Genomic DNA, 18,871 nt, shown 5'->3' with positions numbered 1-18,871 from the left:
GTCCTAGCTATCTGAATATACTAACTACTGTAATATGTGGTTGTCCACCTAGCTATCTGAATATACTAACTACTGTAATATGTGGTTGTCCCACCTAGCTATCTGAATATACTAACTACTGTAATATGTGGTTGTCCTAGCTATCTGAATATACTAACTACTGTAACATGTGGTTGTCCACCTAGCTATCTGAATATACTAACTACTGTAATATGTGGTTGTCCTAGCTATCTGAATATACTAACTACTGTAATATGTGGTTGTCCCACCAAGCTATCTGAATATACTAACTACTGTGATATGTGGTTGTCCACCTAGCTATCTGAATATACTAACTACTGTAATATGTGGTTGTCCTAGCTATCTGAATATACAAACTACTGTAATATGTGGTTGTCCTAGCTATCTGAATATACTAACTACTGTAATATGTGGTTGTCCCACCTAGCTGTCTGAATATACTAACTACTGTAATATGTGGTTGTCCACCTAGCTATCTGAATATACTAACTACTGTAATATGTGGTTGTCCTAGCTATCTGAATATACTAACTACTGTAATATGTGGTTGTCCCACCTAGCTATCTGAATATACTAACTACTGTAATATGTGGTTGTCCACCTAGCTATCTGAATATACTAACTACTGTAATATGTGGTTGTCCCACCTAGCTATCTGAATATACTAACTACTGTAATATGTGGTTGTCCACCTAGCTATCTGAATATACTAACTACTGTAATATGTGGTTGTCCACCTAGCTATCTGAATATACTAACTACTGTAATATGTGGTTGTCCACCTAGCTATCTGAATATACTAACTACTGTAATATGTGGTTGTCCTAGCTATCTGAATATACTATCTACTGTAATATGTGGTTGTCCACCTAGCTATCTGAATATACTAACTAGTGTAATATGTGGTTGTTCCACCTAGCTATCTAAATATACTAACTACTGTAATATGTGGTTGTCCTAGCTATCTGAATATACTAACTACTGTGATATGTGGTTGTCCACCTAGCTATCTGCATATACTAACTACTGTAATATGTGGTTGTCCTAGCTATCTGAATATACTAACTACTGTAATATGTGGTTGTCCACCTAGCTGTCTGAATATACTAACTACTGTAATATGTGGTTGTCCACCTAGCTATCTGAATATACTAACTACTGTAATATGTGGTTGCCCCACCTAGCTATCTGAATATACTAACTACTGTAATATGTGGTTGTCCCTAGCTATCTGAATATACTAACTACTGTAATATGTGGTTGTCCTAGCTATCTGAATATACTAACTACTGTAATATGTGGTTGTCCTAGCTATCTGAATATACTAACTACTGTAATATGTGGTTGTCCACCTAGCTATCTGAATATACTAACTACTGTAATATGTGGTTGTCCACCTAGCTATCTGAATATACTAACTACTGTAATATGTGGTTGTCCCACCTAGCTATCTGAATATACTAACTACTGTAATATGTGGTTGTCCACCTAGCTATCTGAATATACTAACTACTGTAATATGTGGTTGTCCTAGCTATCTGAATATACTAACTACTGTAATATGTGGTTGTCCACCTAGCTATCTGAATATACTAACTACTGTAATATGTGGTTGTCCACCTAGCTATCTGAATATACTAACTACTGTAATATGTGGTTGTCCTAGCTATCTGAATATACAAACTACTGTAATATGTGGTTGTCCCTAGCTATCTGAATATACTAACTACTGTAATATGTGGTTGTCCCACCTAGCTATCTGAATATACTAACTACTGTAATATGTGGTTGTCCACCTAGCTATCTGAATATACTAACTACTGTAATATGTGGTTGTCCCTAGCTATCTGAATATACTAACTACTGTAATATGTGGTTGTCCCACCTAGCTATCTGAATATACTAACTACTGTAATATGTGGTTGTCCACCTAGCTATCTGAATATACTAACTACTGTAATATGTGGTTGCTCCTAGCTATCTGAATATACTAACTACTGTAATATGTGGTTGTCCACCTAGCTATCTGAATATACTAACTACTGTAATATGTGGTTGTCCACCTAGCTATCTGAATATACTAACTACAGTAATATGTGGTTGTCCACCTAGCTATCTGAATATACTAACTACTGTAATATGTGGTTGTCCTAGCTATCTGAATATACTAACTACTGTAATATGTGGTTGTCCACCTAGCTATCTGAATATACTAACTACTGTAATATGTGGTTGTCCTAGCTATCTGAATATACTAACTACTGTAATATGTGGTCGTCCCACCTAGCTATCTGAATATACTAACTACTGTAATATGTGGTTGTCCACCTAGCTATCTGAATATACTAACTACTGTAATATGTGGTTGTCCCTCCTAGCTATCTGAATATACTAACTACTGTAATATGTGGTTGTCCACCTAGATATCTGAATATACTAACTACTGTAATATGTGGTTGTCCACCTAGCTATCTGAATATACTAACTACTGTAATATGTGGTTGTCCACCTAGCTATCTGAATATACTAACTACTGTAATATGTGGTTGTCCTAGCTATCTGAATATACTAACTACTGTAATATGTGGTTGTCCTAGCTATCTGAATATACTAACTACTGTAATATGTGGTTGTCCACCTAGCTATCTGAATATACTAACTACTGTAATATGTGGTTGTCCACCTAGCTATCTGAATATACTAACTACTGTAATATGTGGTTGTTCCACCTAGCTATCTAAATATACTAACTACTGTAATATGTGGTTGTCCACCTAGCTATCTGAATATACTAACTACTGTAATATGTGGTTGTCCACCTAGCTATCTGAATATACTAACTACTGTAATATGTGGTTGTCCCCTAGCTATCTGAATATACTAACTACTGTAATATGTGGTTGTCCACCTAGCTATCTGAATATACTAACTACTGTAATATGTGGTTGTCCACCTAGCTATCTGAATATACTAACTACTGTAATATGTGGTTGTCCACCTAGCTATCTGAATATACTAACTACTGTAATATGTGGTTGTCCTAGCTATCTGAATATACTAACTACTGTAATATGTGGTTGTCCCCTAGCTATCTGAATATACTAACTACTGTAATATGTGGTTGTCCACCTAGCTATCTGAATATACTAACTCCTGTAATATGTGGTTGTCCTCCTAGAATTCTGAATATACTAACTACTGTAATATGTGGTTGTCCACCTAGCTATCTGAATATACTAACTACTGTAATATGTGGTTGTCCACCTAGCTATCTGAATATACTAACTACTGTAATATGTGGTTGTCCCTAGCTATCTGAATATACTAACTACTGTAATATGTGGTTGTCCTAGCTATCTGAATATACTAACTACTGTAATATGTGGTTGTCCACCTAGCTATCTGAATATACTAACTACTGTAATATGTGGTTGTCCTAGCTATCTGAATATACTAACTACTGTAATATGTGGTTGTCCACCTAGCTATCTGAATATACTAACTACTGTAATATGTGGTTGTCCACCTAGCTATCTGAATATACTAACTACTGTAATATGTGGTTGTCCTAGCTATCTGAATATACTAACTACTGTAATATGTGGTTGTCCACCTAGCTATCTGAATATACTAACTACTGTAATATGTGGTTGTCCCTAGCTATCTGAATATACTAACTACTGTAATATGTGGTTGTCCCTAGCTATCTGAATATACTAACTACTGTAATATGTGGTTGTACCTAGCTATCTGAATATACTAACTACTGTAATATGTGGTTGTCCACCTAGCTATCTGAATATACTAACTACTGTAATATGTGGTTGTCCACCTAGCTATCTGAATATACTAACTACTGTAATATGTGGTTGTCCACCTAGCTATCTAAATATACTAACTACTGTAATATGTGGTTGTACCTAGCTATCTGAATATACTAACTACTGTAATATGTGGTTGTCCACCTAGCTATCTGAATATACTAACTACTGTAATATGTGGTTGTCCACCTAGCTATCTGAATATACTAACTAGTGTAATATGTGGTTGTCCCTAGCTATCTGAATATACTAACTACTGTAATATGTGGTTGTCCACCTAGCTATCTGAATATACTAACTACTGTAATATGTGGTTGTCCACCTAGCTATCTGAATATACTAACTACTGTAATATGTGGTTGTCCACCTAGCTATCTGAATATACTAACTACTGTAATATGTGGTTGTCCACCTAGCTATCTGAATATACTAACTACTGTAATATGTGGTTGTCCACCTAGCTATCTGAATATACTAACTACTGTAATATGTGGTTGTCCACCTAGCTATCTGAATATACTAACTACTGTAATATGTGGTTGTCCTAGCTATCTGAATATACTAACTACTGTAATATGTGGTTGTCCACCTAGCTATCTGAATATACTAACTACTGTAATATGTGGTTGTCCTTAGCTATCTGAATATACTAACTACTGTAATATGTGGTTGTCCACCTAGCTATCTGAATATACTAACTACTGTAATATGTGGTTGTCCTAGCTATCTGAATATACTAACTACTGTAATATGTGGTTGTCCTAGCTATCTGAATATACTAACTACTGTAATATGTGGTTGTCCACCTAGCTATCTGAATATACTAACTACTGTAATATGTGGTTGTCCACCTAGCTATCTGAATATACTAACTACTGTAATATGTGGTTGTCCACCTAGCTATCTGAATATACTAACTACTGTAATATGTGGTTGTCCCACCTAGCTATCTGAATATACTAACTACTGTAATATGTGGTTGTCCTAGCTATCTGAATATACTAACTACTGTAATATGTGGTTGTCCTAGCTATCTGAATATACTAACTACTGTAATATGTGGTTGTCCACCTAGCTATCTGAATATACTAACTACTGTAATATGTGGTTGTCCTAGCTATCTGAATATACTAACTACTGTAATATGTGGTTGTCCCACCTAGCTATCTGAATATACTAACTACTGTAATATGTGGTTGTCCACCTAGCTATCTGAATATACTAACTACTGTAATATGTGGTTGTCCACCTAGCTATCTGAATATACTAACTACTGTAATATGTGGTTGTCACCTAGCTATCTGAATATACTAACTACTGTAATATGTGGTTGTCCACCTAGCTATCTGAATATACTAACTACTGTAATATGTGGTTGTCCACCTAGCTATCTGAATATACTAACTACTGTAATATGTGGTTGTCCACCTAGCTATCTGAATATACTAACTACTGTAATATGTGGTTGTCCACCTAGCTATCTGAATATACTAACTACTGTAATATGTGGTTGTCCACCTAGCTATCTGAATATACTAACTACTGTAATATGTGGTTGTCCACCTAGCTATCTGAATATACTAACTACTGTAATATGTGGTTGTCCACCTAGCTATCTGAATATACTAACTACTGTAATATGTGGTTGTCCACCTAGCTATCTGAATATACTAACTACTGTAATATGTGGTTGTCCACCTAGCTATCTGAATATACTAACTACTGTAATATGTGGTTGTCCACCTAGCTATCTGAATATACTAACTACTGTAATATGTGGTTGTCCACCTAGCTATCTGAATATACTAACTACTGTAATATGTGGTTGTCCTAGCTATCTGAATATACTAACTACTGTAATATGTGGTTGTCCTAGCTATCTGAATATACTAACTACTGTAATATGTGGTTGTCCTAGCTATCTGAATATACTAACTACTGTAATATGTGGTTGTCCACCTAGCTATCTGAATATACTAACTACTGTAATATGTGGTTGTCCTAGCTATCTGAATATACTAACTACTGTAATATGTGGTTGTCCTAGCTATCTGAATATACTAACTACTGTAATATGTGGTTGTCCTAGCTATCTGAATATACTAACTACTGTAATATGTGGTTGTCCACCTAGCTATCTGAATATACTAACTACTGTAATATGTGGTTGTCCACCTAGCTATCTGAATATACTAACTACTGTAATATGTGGTCGTCCACCTAGCTATCTGAATATACTAACTACTGTAATATGTGGTTGTCCTAGCTATCTGAATATACTAACTACTGTAATATGTGGTTGTACCTAGCTATCTGAATATACTAACTACTGTAATATGTGGTTGTCACCTAGCTATCTGAATATACTAACTACTGTAATATGTGGTTGTCCACCTAGCTATCTGAATATACTAACTACTGTAATATGTGGTTGTCACCTAGCTATCTGAATATACTAACTACTGTAATATGTGGTTGTCCCTAGCTATCTGAATATACTAACTACTGTAATATGTGGTTGTCCACCTAGCTATCTGAATATACTAACTACTGTAATATGTGGTTGTCCACCTAGCTATCTGAATATACTAACTACTGTAATATGTGGTCGTCCACCTAGCTATCTGAATATACTAACTACTGTAATATGTGGTTGTCCACCTAGCTATCTGAATATACTAACTACTGTAATATGTGGTTGTCCCTAGCTATCTGAATATACTAACTACTGTAATATGTGGTTGTCCCTAGCTATCTGAATATACTAACTACTGTAATATGTGGTTGTCCACCTAGCTATCTGAATATACTAACTACTGTAATATGTGGTTGTCCACCTAGCTATCTGAATATACTAACTACTGTAATATGTGGTTGTCCACCTAGCTATCTGAATATACTAACTACTGTAATATGTGGTTGTTCCACCTAGCTATCTGAATATACTAACTACTGTAATATGTGGTTGTCCTAGCTATCTGAATATACTAACTACTGTAATATGTGGTTGTCCTAGCTATCTGAATATACTAACTACTGTAATATGTGGTTGTCCACCTAGCTATCTGAATATACTAACTACTGTAATATGTGGTTGTCCACCTAGCTATCTGCATATACTAACTACTGTAATATGTGGTTGTCCTAGCTATCTGAATATACTAACTAGTGTAATATGTGGTTGTCCTAGCTATCTGAATATACTAACTACTGTAATATGTGGTTGTCCCTAGCTATCTGAATATACTAACTACTGTAATATGTGGTTGTCCACCTAGCTATCTGAATATACTAACTACTGTAATATGTGGTTGTCCACCTAGCTATCTGAATATACTAACTACTGTAATATGTGGTTGTCCCACCTAGCTATCTGAATATACTAACTACTGTAATATGTGGTTGTCCACCTAGCTATCTGAATATACTAACTACTGTAATATGTGGTTGTCCACCTAGCTATCTGAATATACTAACTACTGTAATATGTGGTTGTCCTAGCTATCTGAATATACTAACTACTGTAATATGTGGTTGTCCTAGCTATCTGAATATACTAACTACTGTAATATGTGGTTGTCCACCTAGCTATCTGAATATACTAACTACTGTAATATGTGGTTGTCCTAGCTATCTGAATATACTAACTACTGTAATATGTGGTTGTCACCTAGCTATCTGAATATACTAACTACTGTAATATGTGGTTGTCCCTAGCTATCTGAATATACTAACTACTGTAATATGTGGTTGTCCACCTAGCTATCTGAATATACTAACTACTGTAATATGTGGTTGTCCACCTAGCTATCTGAATATACTAACTACTGTAATATGTGGTTGTCCCACCTAGCTATCTGAATATACTAACTACTGTAATATGTGGTTGTCCACCTAGCTATCTGAATATACTAACTACTGTAATATGTGGTTGTCCTAGCTATCTGAATATACTAACTACTGTAATATGTGGTTGTCCTAGCTATCTGAATATACTAACTACTGTAATATGTGGTTGTCCACCTAGCTATCTGAATATACTAACTACTGTAATATGTGGTTGTCCTAGCTATCTGAATATACTAACTACTGTAATATGTGGTTGTCCTAGCTATCTGAATATACTAACTACTGTAATATGTGGTTGTCCACCTAGCTATCTGAATATACTAACTACTGTAATATGTGGTTGTCCACCTAGCTATCTGAATATACTAACTACTGTAATATGTGGTCGTCCCACCTAGCTATCTGAATATACTAACTACTGTAATATGTGGTTGTCCACCTAGCTATCTGAATATACTAACTACTGTAATATGTGGTTGTCCTAGCTATCTGAATATACTAACTACTGTAATATGTGGTTGTCCTAGCTATCTGAATATACTAACTACTGTAATATGTGGTTGTCCACCTAGCTATCTGAATATACTAACTCCTGTAATATGTGGTTGTCCTCCTAGCTATCTGAATATACTAACTACTGTAATATGTGGTTGTCCACCTAGCTATCTGAATATACTAACTACTATAATATGTGGTTGCTCCACCTAGCTATCTGAATATACTAACTACTGTAATATGTGGTTGTCCACCTAGCTATCTGAATATACTAACTACTGCAATATGTGGTTGTCCACCTAGCTATCTGAATATACTAACTACTGTAATATGTGGTTGTCCCCTAGCTATCTGAATATACTAACTACTGTAATATGTGGTTGTCCCTAGCTATCTGAATATACTAACTACTGTAATATGTGGTTGTACCTAGCTATCTGAATATACTAACTACTGTAATATGTGGTTGTCCACCTAGCTATCTGAATATACTAACTACTGTAATATGTGGTTGTCCTAGCTATCTGAATATACTAACTACGGTAATATGTGGTTGTTCCACCTAGCTATCTGAATATACTAACTACTGTAATATGTGGTTGTCCACCTAGCTATCTGAATATACTAACTACTGTAATATGTGGTTGTCCCACCTAGCTATCTGAATATACTAACTACTGTAATATGTGGTTGTCCTAGCTATCTGAATATACTAACTACTGTAATATGTGGTTGTCCTAGCTATCTGAATATACTAACTACTGTAATATGTGGTTGTCCCACCTAGCTATCTGAATATACTAACTACTGTAATATGTGTTTGTCCACCTAGCTATCTGAATATACTAACTACTGTAATATGTGGTTGTCCTAGCTATCTGAATATACTAACTACTGTAATATGTGGTTGTCCTAGCTATCTGAATATACTAACTACTGTAATATGTGGTTGTCCTAGCTATCTGAATATACTAACTACTGTAATATGTGGTTGTCCCACCTAGCTATCTGAATATACTAACTACTGTAATATGTGGTTGTCCACCTAGCTATCTGAATATACTAACTACTGTAATATGTGGTTGTCCCACCTAGCTATCTGCTAAATTACTAACATGTCAAATGTAAATGCACTAGAAATCTATATTTAGTTTTGGTCATGTAGTATTCTGTCTATATTTGGAATACTACTTTGGTAAAGTAGTATTCTGTCTACAGTCGTGGCCAAAATTTCTGAGAATGACATAAATATTAATTTTCAAAGTCTGCTGCCTCAGTTTGTATGATGGCAATTTGCATATACTCCAGAATGTTATGAAGAGTGATCAGATGAATTGCAATTAATTGCAAAGTCCCTCTTTTTGCCACGCAAATGAACTGAATCCCCCAAAAAACATTTCCACTGCATTTCAGCCCTGCCACAAAAGGACCAGCTGACGTCATGTCAGTGATTCTCTCGTTAACACAGGTGTGAGTGTTGACGAGGACAAGGCTGGAGATCACTCTGTCATGCTGATTGAGTACGAATAACAGAATGGAAGCTTCAAAAGGAGGGTGGTGCTTGGAATCATTGTTCTTCCTCTGTCAACCATGGTTATCTGCAAGGAAACACATGGCGTCATCATTGCTTTGCACAAAAAAGGCTTCACAGGCAAGGATATTGCTGCCAGTAAGATTGCATAGCGATAAATGGTTGATTTAGGTGCAATCTGGTTTCAGAGCTGGTCATGGGTGCACCTCAGCCACGCTCAAGGTCCTAAATGATATCATAACCGCCATCGATAAGAGACATTACTGTGCAGCCGTCTTCATCGACCTGGCCAAGGCTTTCGACTCTGTCAATCACCACATTCTTATTGGCAGACTCAACAGCCTTGGTTTCTCAAATGACTGCCTCGCCTGGTTCACCAACTACTTCTCTGATAGAGTTCAGTGTGTCAAATCGGAGGGCCTGTTGTCCGGACCTCTGGCAGTCTCTATGGGGGTGCCACAGGGTCAATTCTTGGGCCGACTCTCTTCTCTGTATACATCAATGATGTCGCTCTTGCTGCTGGTGATTCTCTGATCCACCTCTACGCAGACGACACCATTCTGTATACTTCTGGCCCTTCTTTGGACACTGTGTTAACAACCCTCCAGACGAGCTTCAATGCCATACAACTCTCCTTCCGTGGCCTCCAACTGCTCTTAAACACTAGTAAAACTAAATACATGCTCTTCAACCGATCGCTGCCCGCACCTGCCCGCCCGTCCAGCATCACTACTCTGGACGGCTCTGACTTAGAATATGTGGACAACTACAAATACCTAGGTGTCTGGTTAGACTGTAAACTCTCCTTCCAGACTCACATCAATCATCTCCAATCCAAAATTAAATCTAGAATCGGCTTCCTATTTCGCAACAAAGCATCCTTCACTCATGCTGCCAAACATACCCTCGTAAAACTGACCATCCTACCGATCCTCGACTTCGGCGATGTCATTTATAAAATACCCTCCAACACTCTACTCAACAAATTGGATGCAGTCTATCACAGTGCCATCCGTTTTGTCACCAAAGCCCCATATACTACCCACCACTGCGACCTGTACCCGCTCGTTGGCTGGCCCTCGCTTCATGCTCGTCGCCAAACCCACTGGCTCCAGGTCATCTACAAGTCTCTGCTAGGTAAAGCCCCACCTTATCTCAGCTCACTGGTCACCATAGCAGCACCCACTCGTAGCACGCGCTCCAGCAGGTATATCTCACTGGTCACCTCCAAAGCCAATTCCTCCTTTGGCTGCCTTTCATTCCAGTTCTCTGCTGCCAATGACTGGAATGAACTGCAAAAATCACTGAAGCTGGAGACTCATATCTCCCTCACTAGCTTTAAGCACCAGCTGTCAGAGCAGCTCACAGATCACTGCACCTGTACATAGCCCATCTGTAAACAGCCCATCCAACTACCTCATCCCCATACTGTATTTATTTATTTATCTTGCTCCTTTACACCCCAGTATCTCTACTTGCACATTCATCTTCTGCACATCTACCATTCCAGTGTTTAATTGCTATATTGTAATTACTTCGCCACCATGGCCTATTTATTGCCTTAACTTACCTCATTTCCACTCACTGTATATAGACTTTTTGTTTTCTTTTGTTCTACTGTATTATTGACTGTATGTTTTGTTTATTCCATGTGTAACTCTGTGTTGTTGTATGTTGTCGAACTGCTATGCTTTATCTTGGCCAGGTCGCAGTTGTAAATGAGAACTTGTTCTCATTTACTAGCCTACCTGGTTAAATAAAGTTGAAATATATATATATATTTTTTTAAATCGGATCATCAAGAACTTCAAGGAGAGCGGTTCAATTGTTGTGAAGAAGGCTTCAGGCCGCCCAAGAAAGTCCAGCACGCGCCAGGACCGTCTCCTAAAGTTGATTCAGCTGCGGGATCGGGGCACCTTGCTCAGGAATGGCAGCAGGCAGGTGTGAGTGCATCTGCACGCACAGTGAGGCGAAGACTTTTGGAGGATGTCCTGGTGTCAAGAAGGGCAGCAAAGAAGCCACTTCTCTCCAGGTAAAACATCAGGGACAGACTGATATTCTGCAAAAGGTACAGGGATTGGACTGCTGAGGACTGGGGTAAAGTAATTTTCTCTGATGAATCCCCTTTCCGATTGTTTGGGGCATCCGGAAAAAAGCTTGTCCGGATAAGACAAGGTGAGCGCTACCATCAGTCCTGTGTCATGCCAACAGTAAAGCATCCTGAGACCATTCATGTGTGGGGTTGCTTCTCAGCCAAGGGAGTCGGCTCACTCACAATTTTGCCTAAGAACATGAATAAAGAATGGTACCAACACATCCTCCGAGAGCAACTTCTCCCAACCATCCAGGAACAGTTTGGTGACGAGCAATGCCTTTTCCAGCATGATGGAGCACCTTGCCATAAGGCAAAAGTGATAACTAAGTGGCTCGAAGGAACAAAACATCAATATTTTGGGTCCATGGCCAGGAAACTCCCCAGACCTTAATCCCATTGAGAACTTGTGGTCAAACCTCAAGAGGCAGGTGGACAAACAAAAACCCACAAATTCTGACAAACTCCAAACATTGATTATGCAAGAATGGGCTGCCATCAGTCAGGATGTGGCCCAGAAGTTAATTGACAGCATGCCAGGGCGGATTGCAGAGGTCTTGAGAAAAGAAGGGTCAACACTGCAAATATTGACTCGTTGCATCATCTTCATGTAATTGTCAATAAAAGCCTTTTGACACTTATGAAATGCTTGTAATTATACTTCAGTATTCCATAGTAACATCTGACCAAAAACATCTAAAGATACTGAGGCAGCAAACTTTGTGAAAATTAATATTTGTGTCACTTAAAACTTTTGGCCACGACTGTATATTTAGCTTTGGTCAAGAAACGATTGTTGACTAAATGTCCGGAACTTGAAAGGCAAAGTCCAATCAAGGTCTTATAGTCGAGTAACTGAAGGACCTCGGTTCTCGCTCACCTGAGGAATCCATCTTCGTGGTCTTCTCGACAACGGGCTGTTTCCCTGCCGACGGAGGCGGTTCCTCAAGGACCTCGGTGAAGGCCAGAGGGAAGATTCCTATTCGCCCGTGGATCTGTCCCCGCCCCCACTCCTGACCAATCACCTCCGTCAGAGAGATGACATCACCCTCGTAGAAGGTCAGCTCGTCTTCCTCCTCCCTCTCGTAGTCAAACTGTGCCACACACCTCGGACCACTAGCACAGAAAGGGGTTAACAATACATTACTGTCTGTCTGTCTGTCTGTCTGTCTGTCTGTCTGTCTGTCGATCTCTTCTTCCTACTTCTGTCTGTCTGTCTGTCTGTCTGTCTGTCTGTCTGATTATCTATACTGTCTGTCTGTCTGTCTGTCTGTCTGACTGTCTCTGTCTGTCTGTCTGTCTGTCTGTCTGTCTGTCTGTCTGTCTGTCTGTCTGTCTGTCTGTCTGTCTGTCTGTCTGTCTGTCTGTCTAATTATCTATACTGTCCGTCCGTCCGTCCGTCCGTCCGTCTGTGTCCTACCTGACAGTGACCAGCGGGGGCTTCTCTCCACTGGGATGAGATGGAAGGATGGGCTGAAGGAGGGCAGATGAACAAAAACAGAAAAATTAAACACAGGAAGAAAACAACAAGTGTGCTGCTAAAGGCTGGGAGGAATTACCGGACGTTCTGATTGGATCTTGCCATCAGATATGGATTCTGATAGGCTGTTTTTGTCAGAAGGAGGCTTAGAATTGGATGTTGTCCTCAGAGGCGCGATCCCAGACCCTTCAGACATGCTAACATGCTAACACTGATTATACCTGCCCAGACCCTTCAGACATGCTAACATGCTAACACTGATTATACCTGCCCAGACCCTTCAGACACGCTAACACTGATTATACCTACCCAGACCCTTCAGACATGCTAACACTGATTATACCTACCCAGACCCTTCAGACATGCTAACACTGATTATACCTACCCAGACCCTTCAGACATGCTAACACTGGTTATACCTACCCAGACCCTTCAGACATGCTAACATGCTAACACTGGTTATACTTACCCAGACCCTTCAGACATGCTAACATGCTAACACTGATTATACCTACCTGCCAAGAGAGTGCAAAGCTGTCATTAAGGCAAAGGGTGGCTACTTTGAAGAAACTCAAATATAAAATATATTTTGATTTGTTTAACACTTTTTTGGTTTCTACATGATTCCATATGTGTTATTTCATAGTTTTGATGTCTTCACTATTATTCTACAATGTAGAAAATAGTAAAAATAAAGAAAAACCCTTGAATGAGTAGGTGTCCAAAATGTTGACTGTATATTGTACACATTCAGTGTATTCAGAAAGTATTCAGACCCCCCCCCTTCACTTTCTCCACAGTTTGTTACCTTACAGCCTTATTCTAAAATGGATTCCAATAGTTTTTTCCCCCCTCATCAATCTACACACAATACCGTATAATGACATCACAATACCCCATAATGACATCACAATACCCCATAATGACATCACAATACCCCATAATGACATCACAATAACCCACAATGACATCACAATACCCCATAATGATGAAGCAGAAACAGGTTTATAAGAAATGTTTGCAAATGTATTGAAAGAGACCTGAAAATAGCTGTGCAGCGACGCTCCCCATCCAACCTGACAGAGCTTGAGAGGATCTGCAGAGAAGAACGGGAGAAACTCCCCAAATACAGGTGTACCAAGCTTGTAACGTCATACCCAAGAAGACTCAAGGCTGTAATCGCTGCCAAAGGTGCTTCAACAAAGTACTGAGTAAAGGGTCTGAATACTTATGGAAATGTGATATTTATGTTTTTTATTTTTTATAAATTTGCAAAAATGTATAAAAAAAAAAATGTTTTTGCTTTGTCCTTTTTGGGGGTATTGAGGGGAAAACATTAATTTAATCCATTTTAGAATAAGGCTGTAATGTAACAAAAATGTGGAACAAGTCAAAGGGTCTGAATACTTTCTGTATGCAGTGTATATAGTAAAGCCAATGTAGATGTTAGTGTTTACCATGTAACTCTTGTACAGAGGTACAGGGGGGCCTCTCTTTGGTGCCCTCTGACCCTGCGGCTGATTGGCTGATGGAGTGGTGCAGGGGGCAAGGACAGCCTGTTGATTGGCTGATGTGGCAGCGGGGGCGGCTACAGCCTGGGCAGGGGGTGGCTTATTGGATGATGTGGTAGAGGAGGAGGAGACAGCCTGGAGAGGTGGGTGTCGACCAGGAACAGTCTTCATGGGAGGGGGCCGGAGAGGGAGCATCTTAAACACTCCCTGGGGTCTGACACGCACAGAGAGGAGAGGAGAGGAGAGGAGAGGAGAGAGAGGAGAGGAGAGGAGAGGAGAGGAGAGGAGAGGAGAGGAAAGGAGAGGAGAGGAGAGGAGAGGAGAGGAGAGGAGAGGAGAGGAGAGGAGAGGAGAGGAGAGGAGAGAGAGGAGAGGAGAGGAGAGGAGAGGGAGATGATAGGGAGAGGAGAGGAGAGGAGAGGAGAGGGAGGTGATAGGGAGAGGAGGGGAGGGGAGAGGAGAGGGAGATGATAGGGAGAGGAGAGGAGGAGAGGAGGGGAGAGGGAGATGATAGGGAGAGGAGAGGAGGGGAGAGGAGATGATAGGGAGAGGAGAGGAGGGGAGGGGAGAGGGAGATGATAGGGAGAGGAGGGAAGAGGAGAGGGAGATGATAGGGAGAGGAGAGGAGAGGAGAGGAGAGGAGAGGAGAGGAGAGGAGAGGAGAGGAGAGGAGAGGAGAGGAGAGGGAGATGATAGGGAGAGGAGAGGAGAGGGAGATGATAGGGAGAGGAAAGGAGGGGAGGAGGGGAGAGGAGAGGGAGATGATAGGGAGAGGAGAGGGGAGAGGAGAGGAGGAGAGGGAGATGATAGGGAGAGGAGAGGAGAGGAGGAGAGGAGAGGGAGATGATAGGGAGAGGAGAGGAGGGGAGAGGGAGATGATAGGGAGAGGAGAGAAGATGATAGGGAGAGGAGGGGAGAGGAGAGGAGAGGGAGATGATAGGGAGAGGAGAGGAGAGGGAGATGATAGGGAGAGGAGAGGAGAGGAGAGGAGAGGAGAGGAGAGGAGAGGAGAGGAGAGGAGAGGAGAGGAGAGGAGAGGAGAGGGAGATGATAGGGAGAGGAGAGGAGAGGAGAGGGAGATGATAGGGAGAGGAGAGGAGGGGAGGAGGGGAGAGGAGGGGAGGAGAGAGGAGAGGAGAGGGAGATGATAGGGAGAGGAGAGGAGAGGGAGATGATAGGGAGAGGAGAGGAGGGGAGGAGGGGAGAGGAGAGGAGGAGAGGAGAGGGAGATGATGGGGAGAGGAGAGGAGGAGAGGAGGAGAGGAGAGGGAGATGATAGGGAGAGGAGAGGAGAGGAGAGGGAGATGATAGGGAGAGGAGAGGAGAGGAGAGGAGAGGAGAGGAGAGGAGAGGAGAGGAGAGGAGAGGAGAGGAGAGGAGAGGAGAGGAGAGGAGAGGAGAGGGAGATGATAGGGAGATGATAGGGAGAGGAGAGGAGAGGGAGATAGGGAGAGGAGAGGAGAGGAGAGGAGAGGAGAGGAGAGGAGAGGAGAGGAGAGGAGAGGAGAGGGAGATGATAGGGAGAGGAGAGGAGAGGGAGATGATAGGGAGAGGAGAGGAGAGGAGAGGAGAGGGAGATGATAGGGAGAGGAGAGGAGAGGAGAGGAGAGGAGAGGAGAGGAGAGGAGAGGAGAGGAGAGGAGAGGAGAGGAGAGGAGAGGAGAGGAGAGGAGAGGAGAGGAGAGGAGAGGAGAGGAGAGGAGAGGAGATTGTATTTTAATGTTTAAGGACTCTTGGAAGATTAGTCCAAATGGGGACTAAAAGAGATCCAAATAAAAATCAAATCAGGAGTCCAGGACATGGACACACACACACACACTTACTTACCGAGAAGGAAGAGGAGGTTCACACTCAGAGGAGACCAGCGGGGTTTTGTTTTGGGCTGGAGCTGAGGATAAAACTGGAGGTCTAGGACCCACTTGGGGTAGAGCCAGGGCTGGGGTTAGGGGTACTAGAGATGTGGTTAAGGGTACTAGGGCTGGGGTTAGGGGTACTAGGGATGGGGTTAAGGGTACTAGGGATGGGGGTATGGGGGTCTGGATGGAGGATTTAGAGTCCAGAGAGGATCTCCTGTTCTCGGGTACGGCTAGTCCGGACGCAGGCAGGGGCACTGGAGAGAGAAGAAGAGAAGGTTGAAGGTGAGAGAAAAGTTAATACAGTCACAGGAAACAGTTATGTCCATAACTTGATGTTCCCACAGGAAACTGAATGAACTGACTAAGACACACACACACACACACACACACACACACACACACACACAAGTAGTTATGTTTACACACAATCATGGCACTCTTTCCTTTACACGGTGGGTTGCTTTACAAGGTGGGTTGCTTTACACGGTGGGTTGCTTTACACGGTGGGTTGCTTTACACGGTGGGTTGCTTTACAAGGTGGGTTGCTTTACACGGTGGGTTGCTTTACATGGTGGGTTGCTTTACAAGGTGGGTTGCTTTACACGGTTACACGGTGGGTTGCTTTACAAGGTGGGTTGCTTTTACACGGTGGGTTGCTTTACAAGGTGGGTTGCTTTACACGGTTACACGGTGGGTTGCTTTACACGGTGGGTTGCTTTACAAGGTGGGTTGCTTTACACGGTGGGTTGCTTTACACGGTGGGTTTCTTTACAAGGTGGGTTGCTTTACAAGGTGGGTTGCTTTACAAGGTGGGTTGCTTTACACGGTGGGTTGCTTTACAAGGTGGGTTGCTTTACACGGTGGGTTGCTTTACACGGTGGGTTGCTTTACAAGGTGGGTTGCTTTACACAGTGGGTTGCTTTACACGGTTACACGGTGGGTTGCTTTACACGGTTACACGGTGGGTTGCTTTACACGGTGGGTTGCTTTACACGGTGGGTTGCTTTACACGGTGGGTTGCTTTTACACGGTGGGTTGCTTTTACACGGTGGGTTGCTTTTACACGGTGGGTTGCTTTACAAGGTGGGTTGCTTTACAAGGTGGGTTGCTTTTACACGGTGGGTTGCTTTACACGGAAGGTAGCCTAGTGGTTAGAGCGTTGGGGCCAGTAACCGAAAGGTTGGTGGATTGAATCCCCGAGCTGACATGGTAAAAATATGGCGTTCTGCCGCTGAACAAGGCAGTTAACCCGCTGTTCCTAGGCCGTTATTGTAAATAAGAATTTGTTCTTAACTGACTAGTTAAATAAACGTACACATTTTTTTTAAATGAAGTATCTTAAAGCAGTCTATGCATAAGGACAGACTGTAGTTATACTACGGTTGGGCTCGTTAATTCAATCAGGGGGGTGTTTACTAATGCCCAGAGCGTTGTCAGATTGTACATTCCTAAATTGGGAGCGTTTAGTGGACGCTCCGGCAGAGTAGGGTTGAGCCGAGCGTTCTGACTTAACAACAACAGTCGAGCACCCAAGCTAAGTGGCTAACGTTGGCTAACTACTTCCGGACACAAACGAGAGAACTGCTCGCCCTCGCTGGTTAGGCTGTTTTCATGTTATCCAGAGTGTTGGTGACTGCAACTGTGCTGCTGGCAACAATTTAATTACTTTTTTTCCCCCCTCCAACATTAACTGACTCCGGCCATATTCAACGGGTGTTGAGTGTTCGTAAATTCGCCAGTTATTCTGCGCTCTAGCACACTCAGACAGTGCTCTGAAATCGCAGTAGATAGCCAGAGCAAATTTACCAGCTACGTCTATCGACATTTGTCGCAGTAACAACATGAACATTGTATTGAAATGGTTACTTGAATAATAGAGTGTTTTGTTTAGACATCTAGCCAGCTAGAGACTCAGAGCTAGCTGAACAATGAACCATAATCCCAACTCATAACGTTACTACCCTGATAGCTAGCTAACATTAGGCTATAACTAGCAATGCAAATAGCTCGGAGATACGAATAATATTACTACACAGCTCGTACACGTAACGTTAGCTAACGAGCCAGCCAGCTAACGTTAGCTAGCTAGCTAACGCTATGCTTTAACTTTCTGTCAAAATTAGAAACGTGTAATATCTGAAAATGTAGCTAGCTAGACTATCTTACCCGTATACATCATGGATGGACGCTTCTCCCTCTCTGTCGCGCATGCCAT

The 18,871-nt window shown here is 41.3% G+C and overlaps 1 protein-coding gene across 1 annotated transcript in view; it reads right to left on the bottom strand.

The window, feature by feature from the left end:
- Positions 1-18,871, bottom strand: part of LOC106608419 (SH3 domain-containing protein 19) — a 44,039-nt gene that overhangs the window by 3,878 nt on the left and 21,290 nt on the right. Inside the window, exons 8-11 of the mRNA XM_045721404.1 lie at positions 16,628-16,910; positions 14,747-15,014; positions 13,230-13,282; positions 12,690-12,925 (exon numbers count right to left, since the gene is read on the bottom strand). Coding sequence (XP_045577360.1) covers positions 12,690-12,925; positions 13,230-13,282; positions 14,747-15,014; positions 16,628-16,910 — 840 coding nt within the window. The remainder of the gene's footprint in view (positions 1-12,689; positions 12,926-13,229; positions 13,283-14,746; positions 15,015-16,627; positions 16,911-18,871) is intronic.

The sequence above is a fragment of the Salmo salar genome, chromosome ssa07, assembly GCF_905237065.1.
Source record: "Salmo salar chromosome ssa07, Ssal_v3.1, whole genome shotgun sequence".
In the NCBI taxonomy this organism is placed as follows: Eukaryota; Metazoa; Chordata; class Actinopteri; order Salmoniformes; family Salmonidae; genus Salmo; species Salmo salar.
The sequence above is the reverse complement of the archived record's forward strand: the minus strand, read 5'-3'. Positions and strand labels throughout refer to the sequence as shown.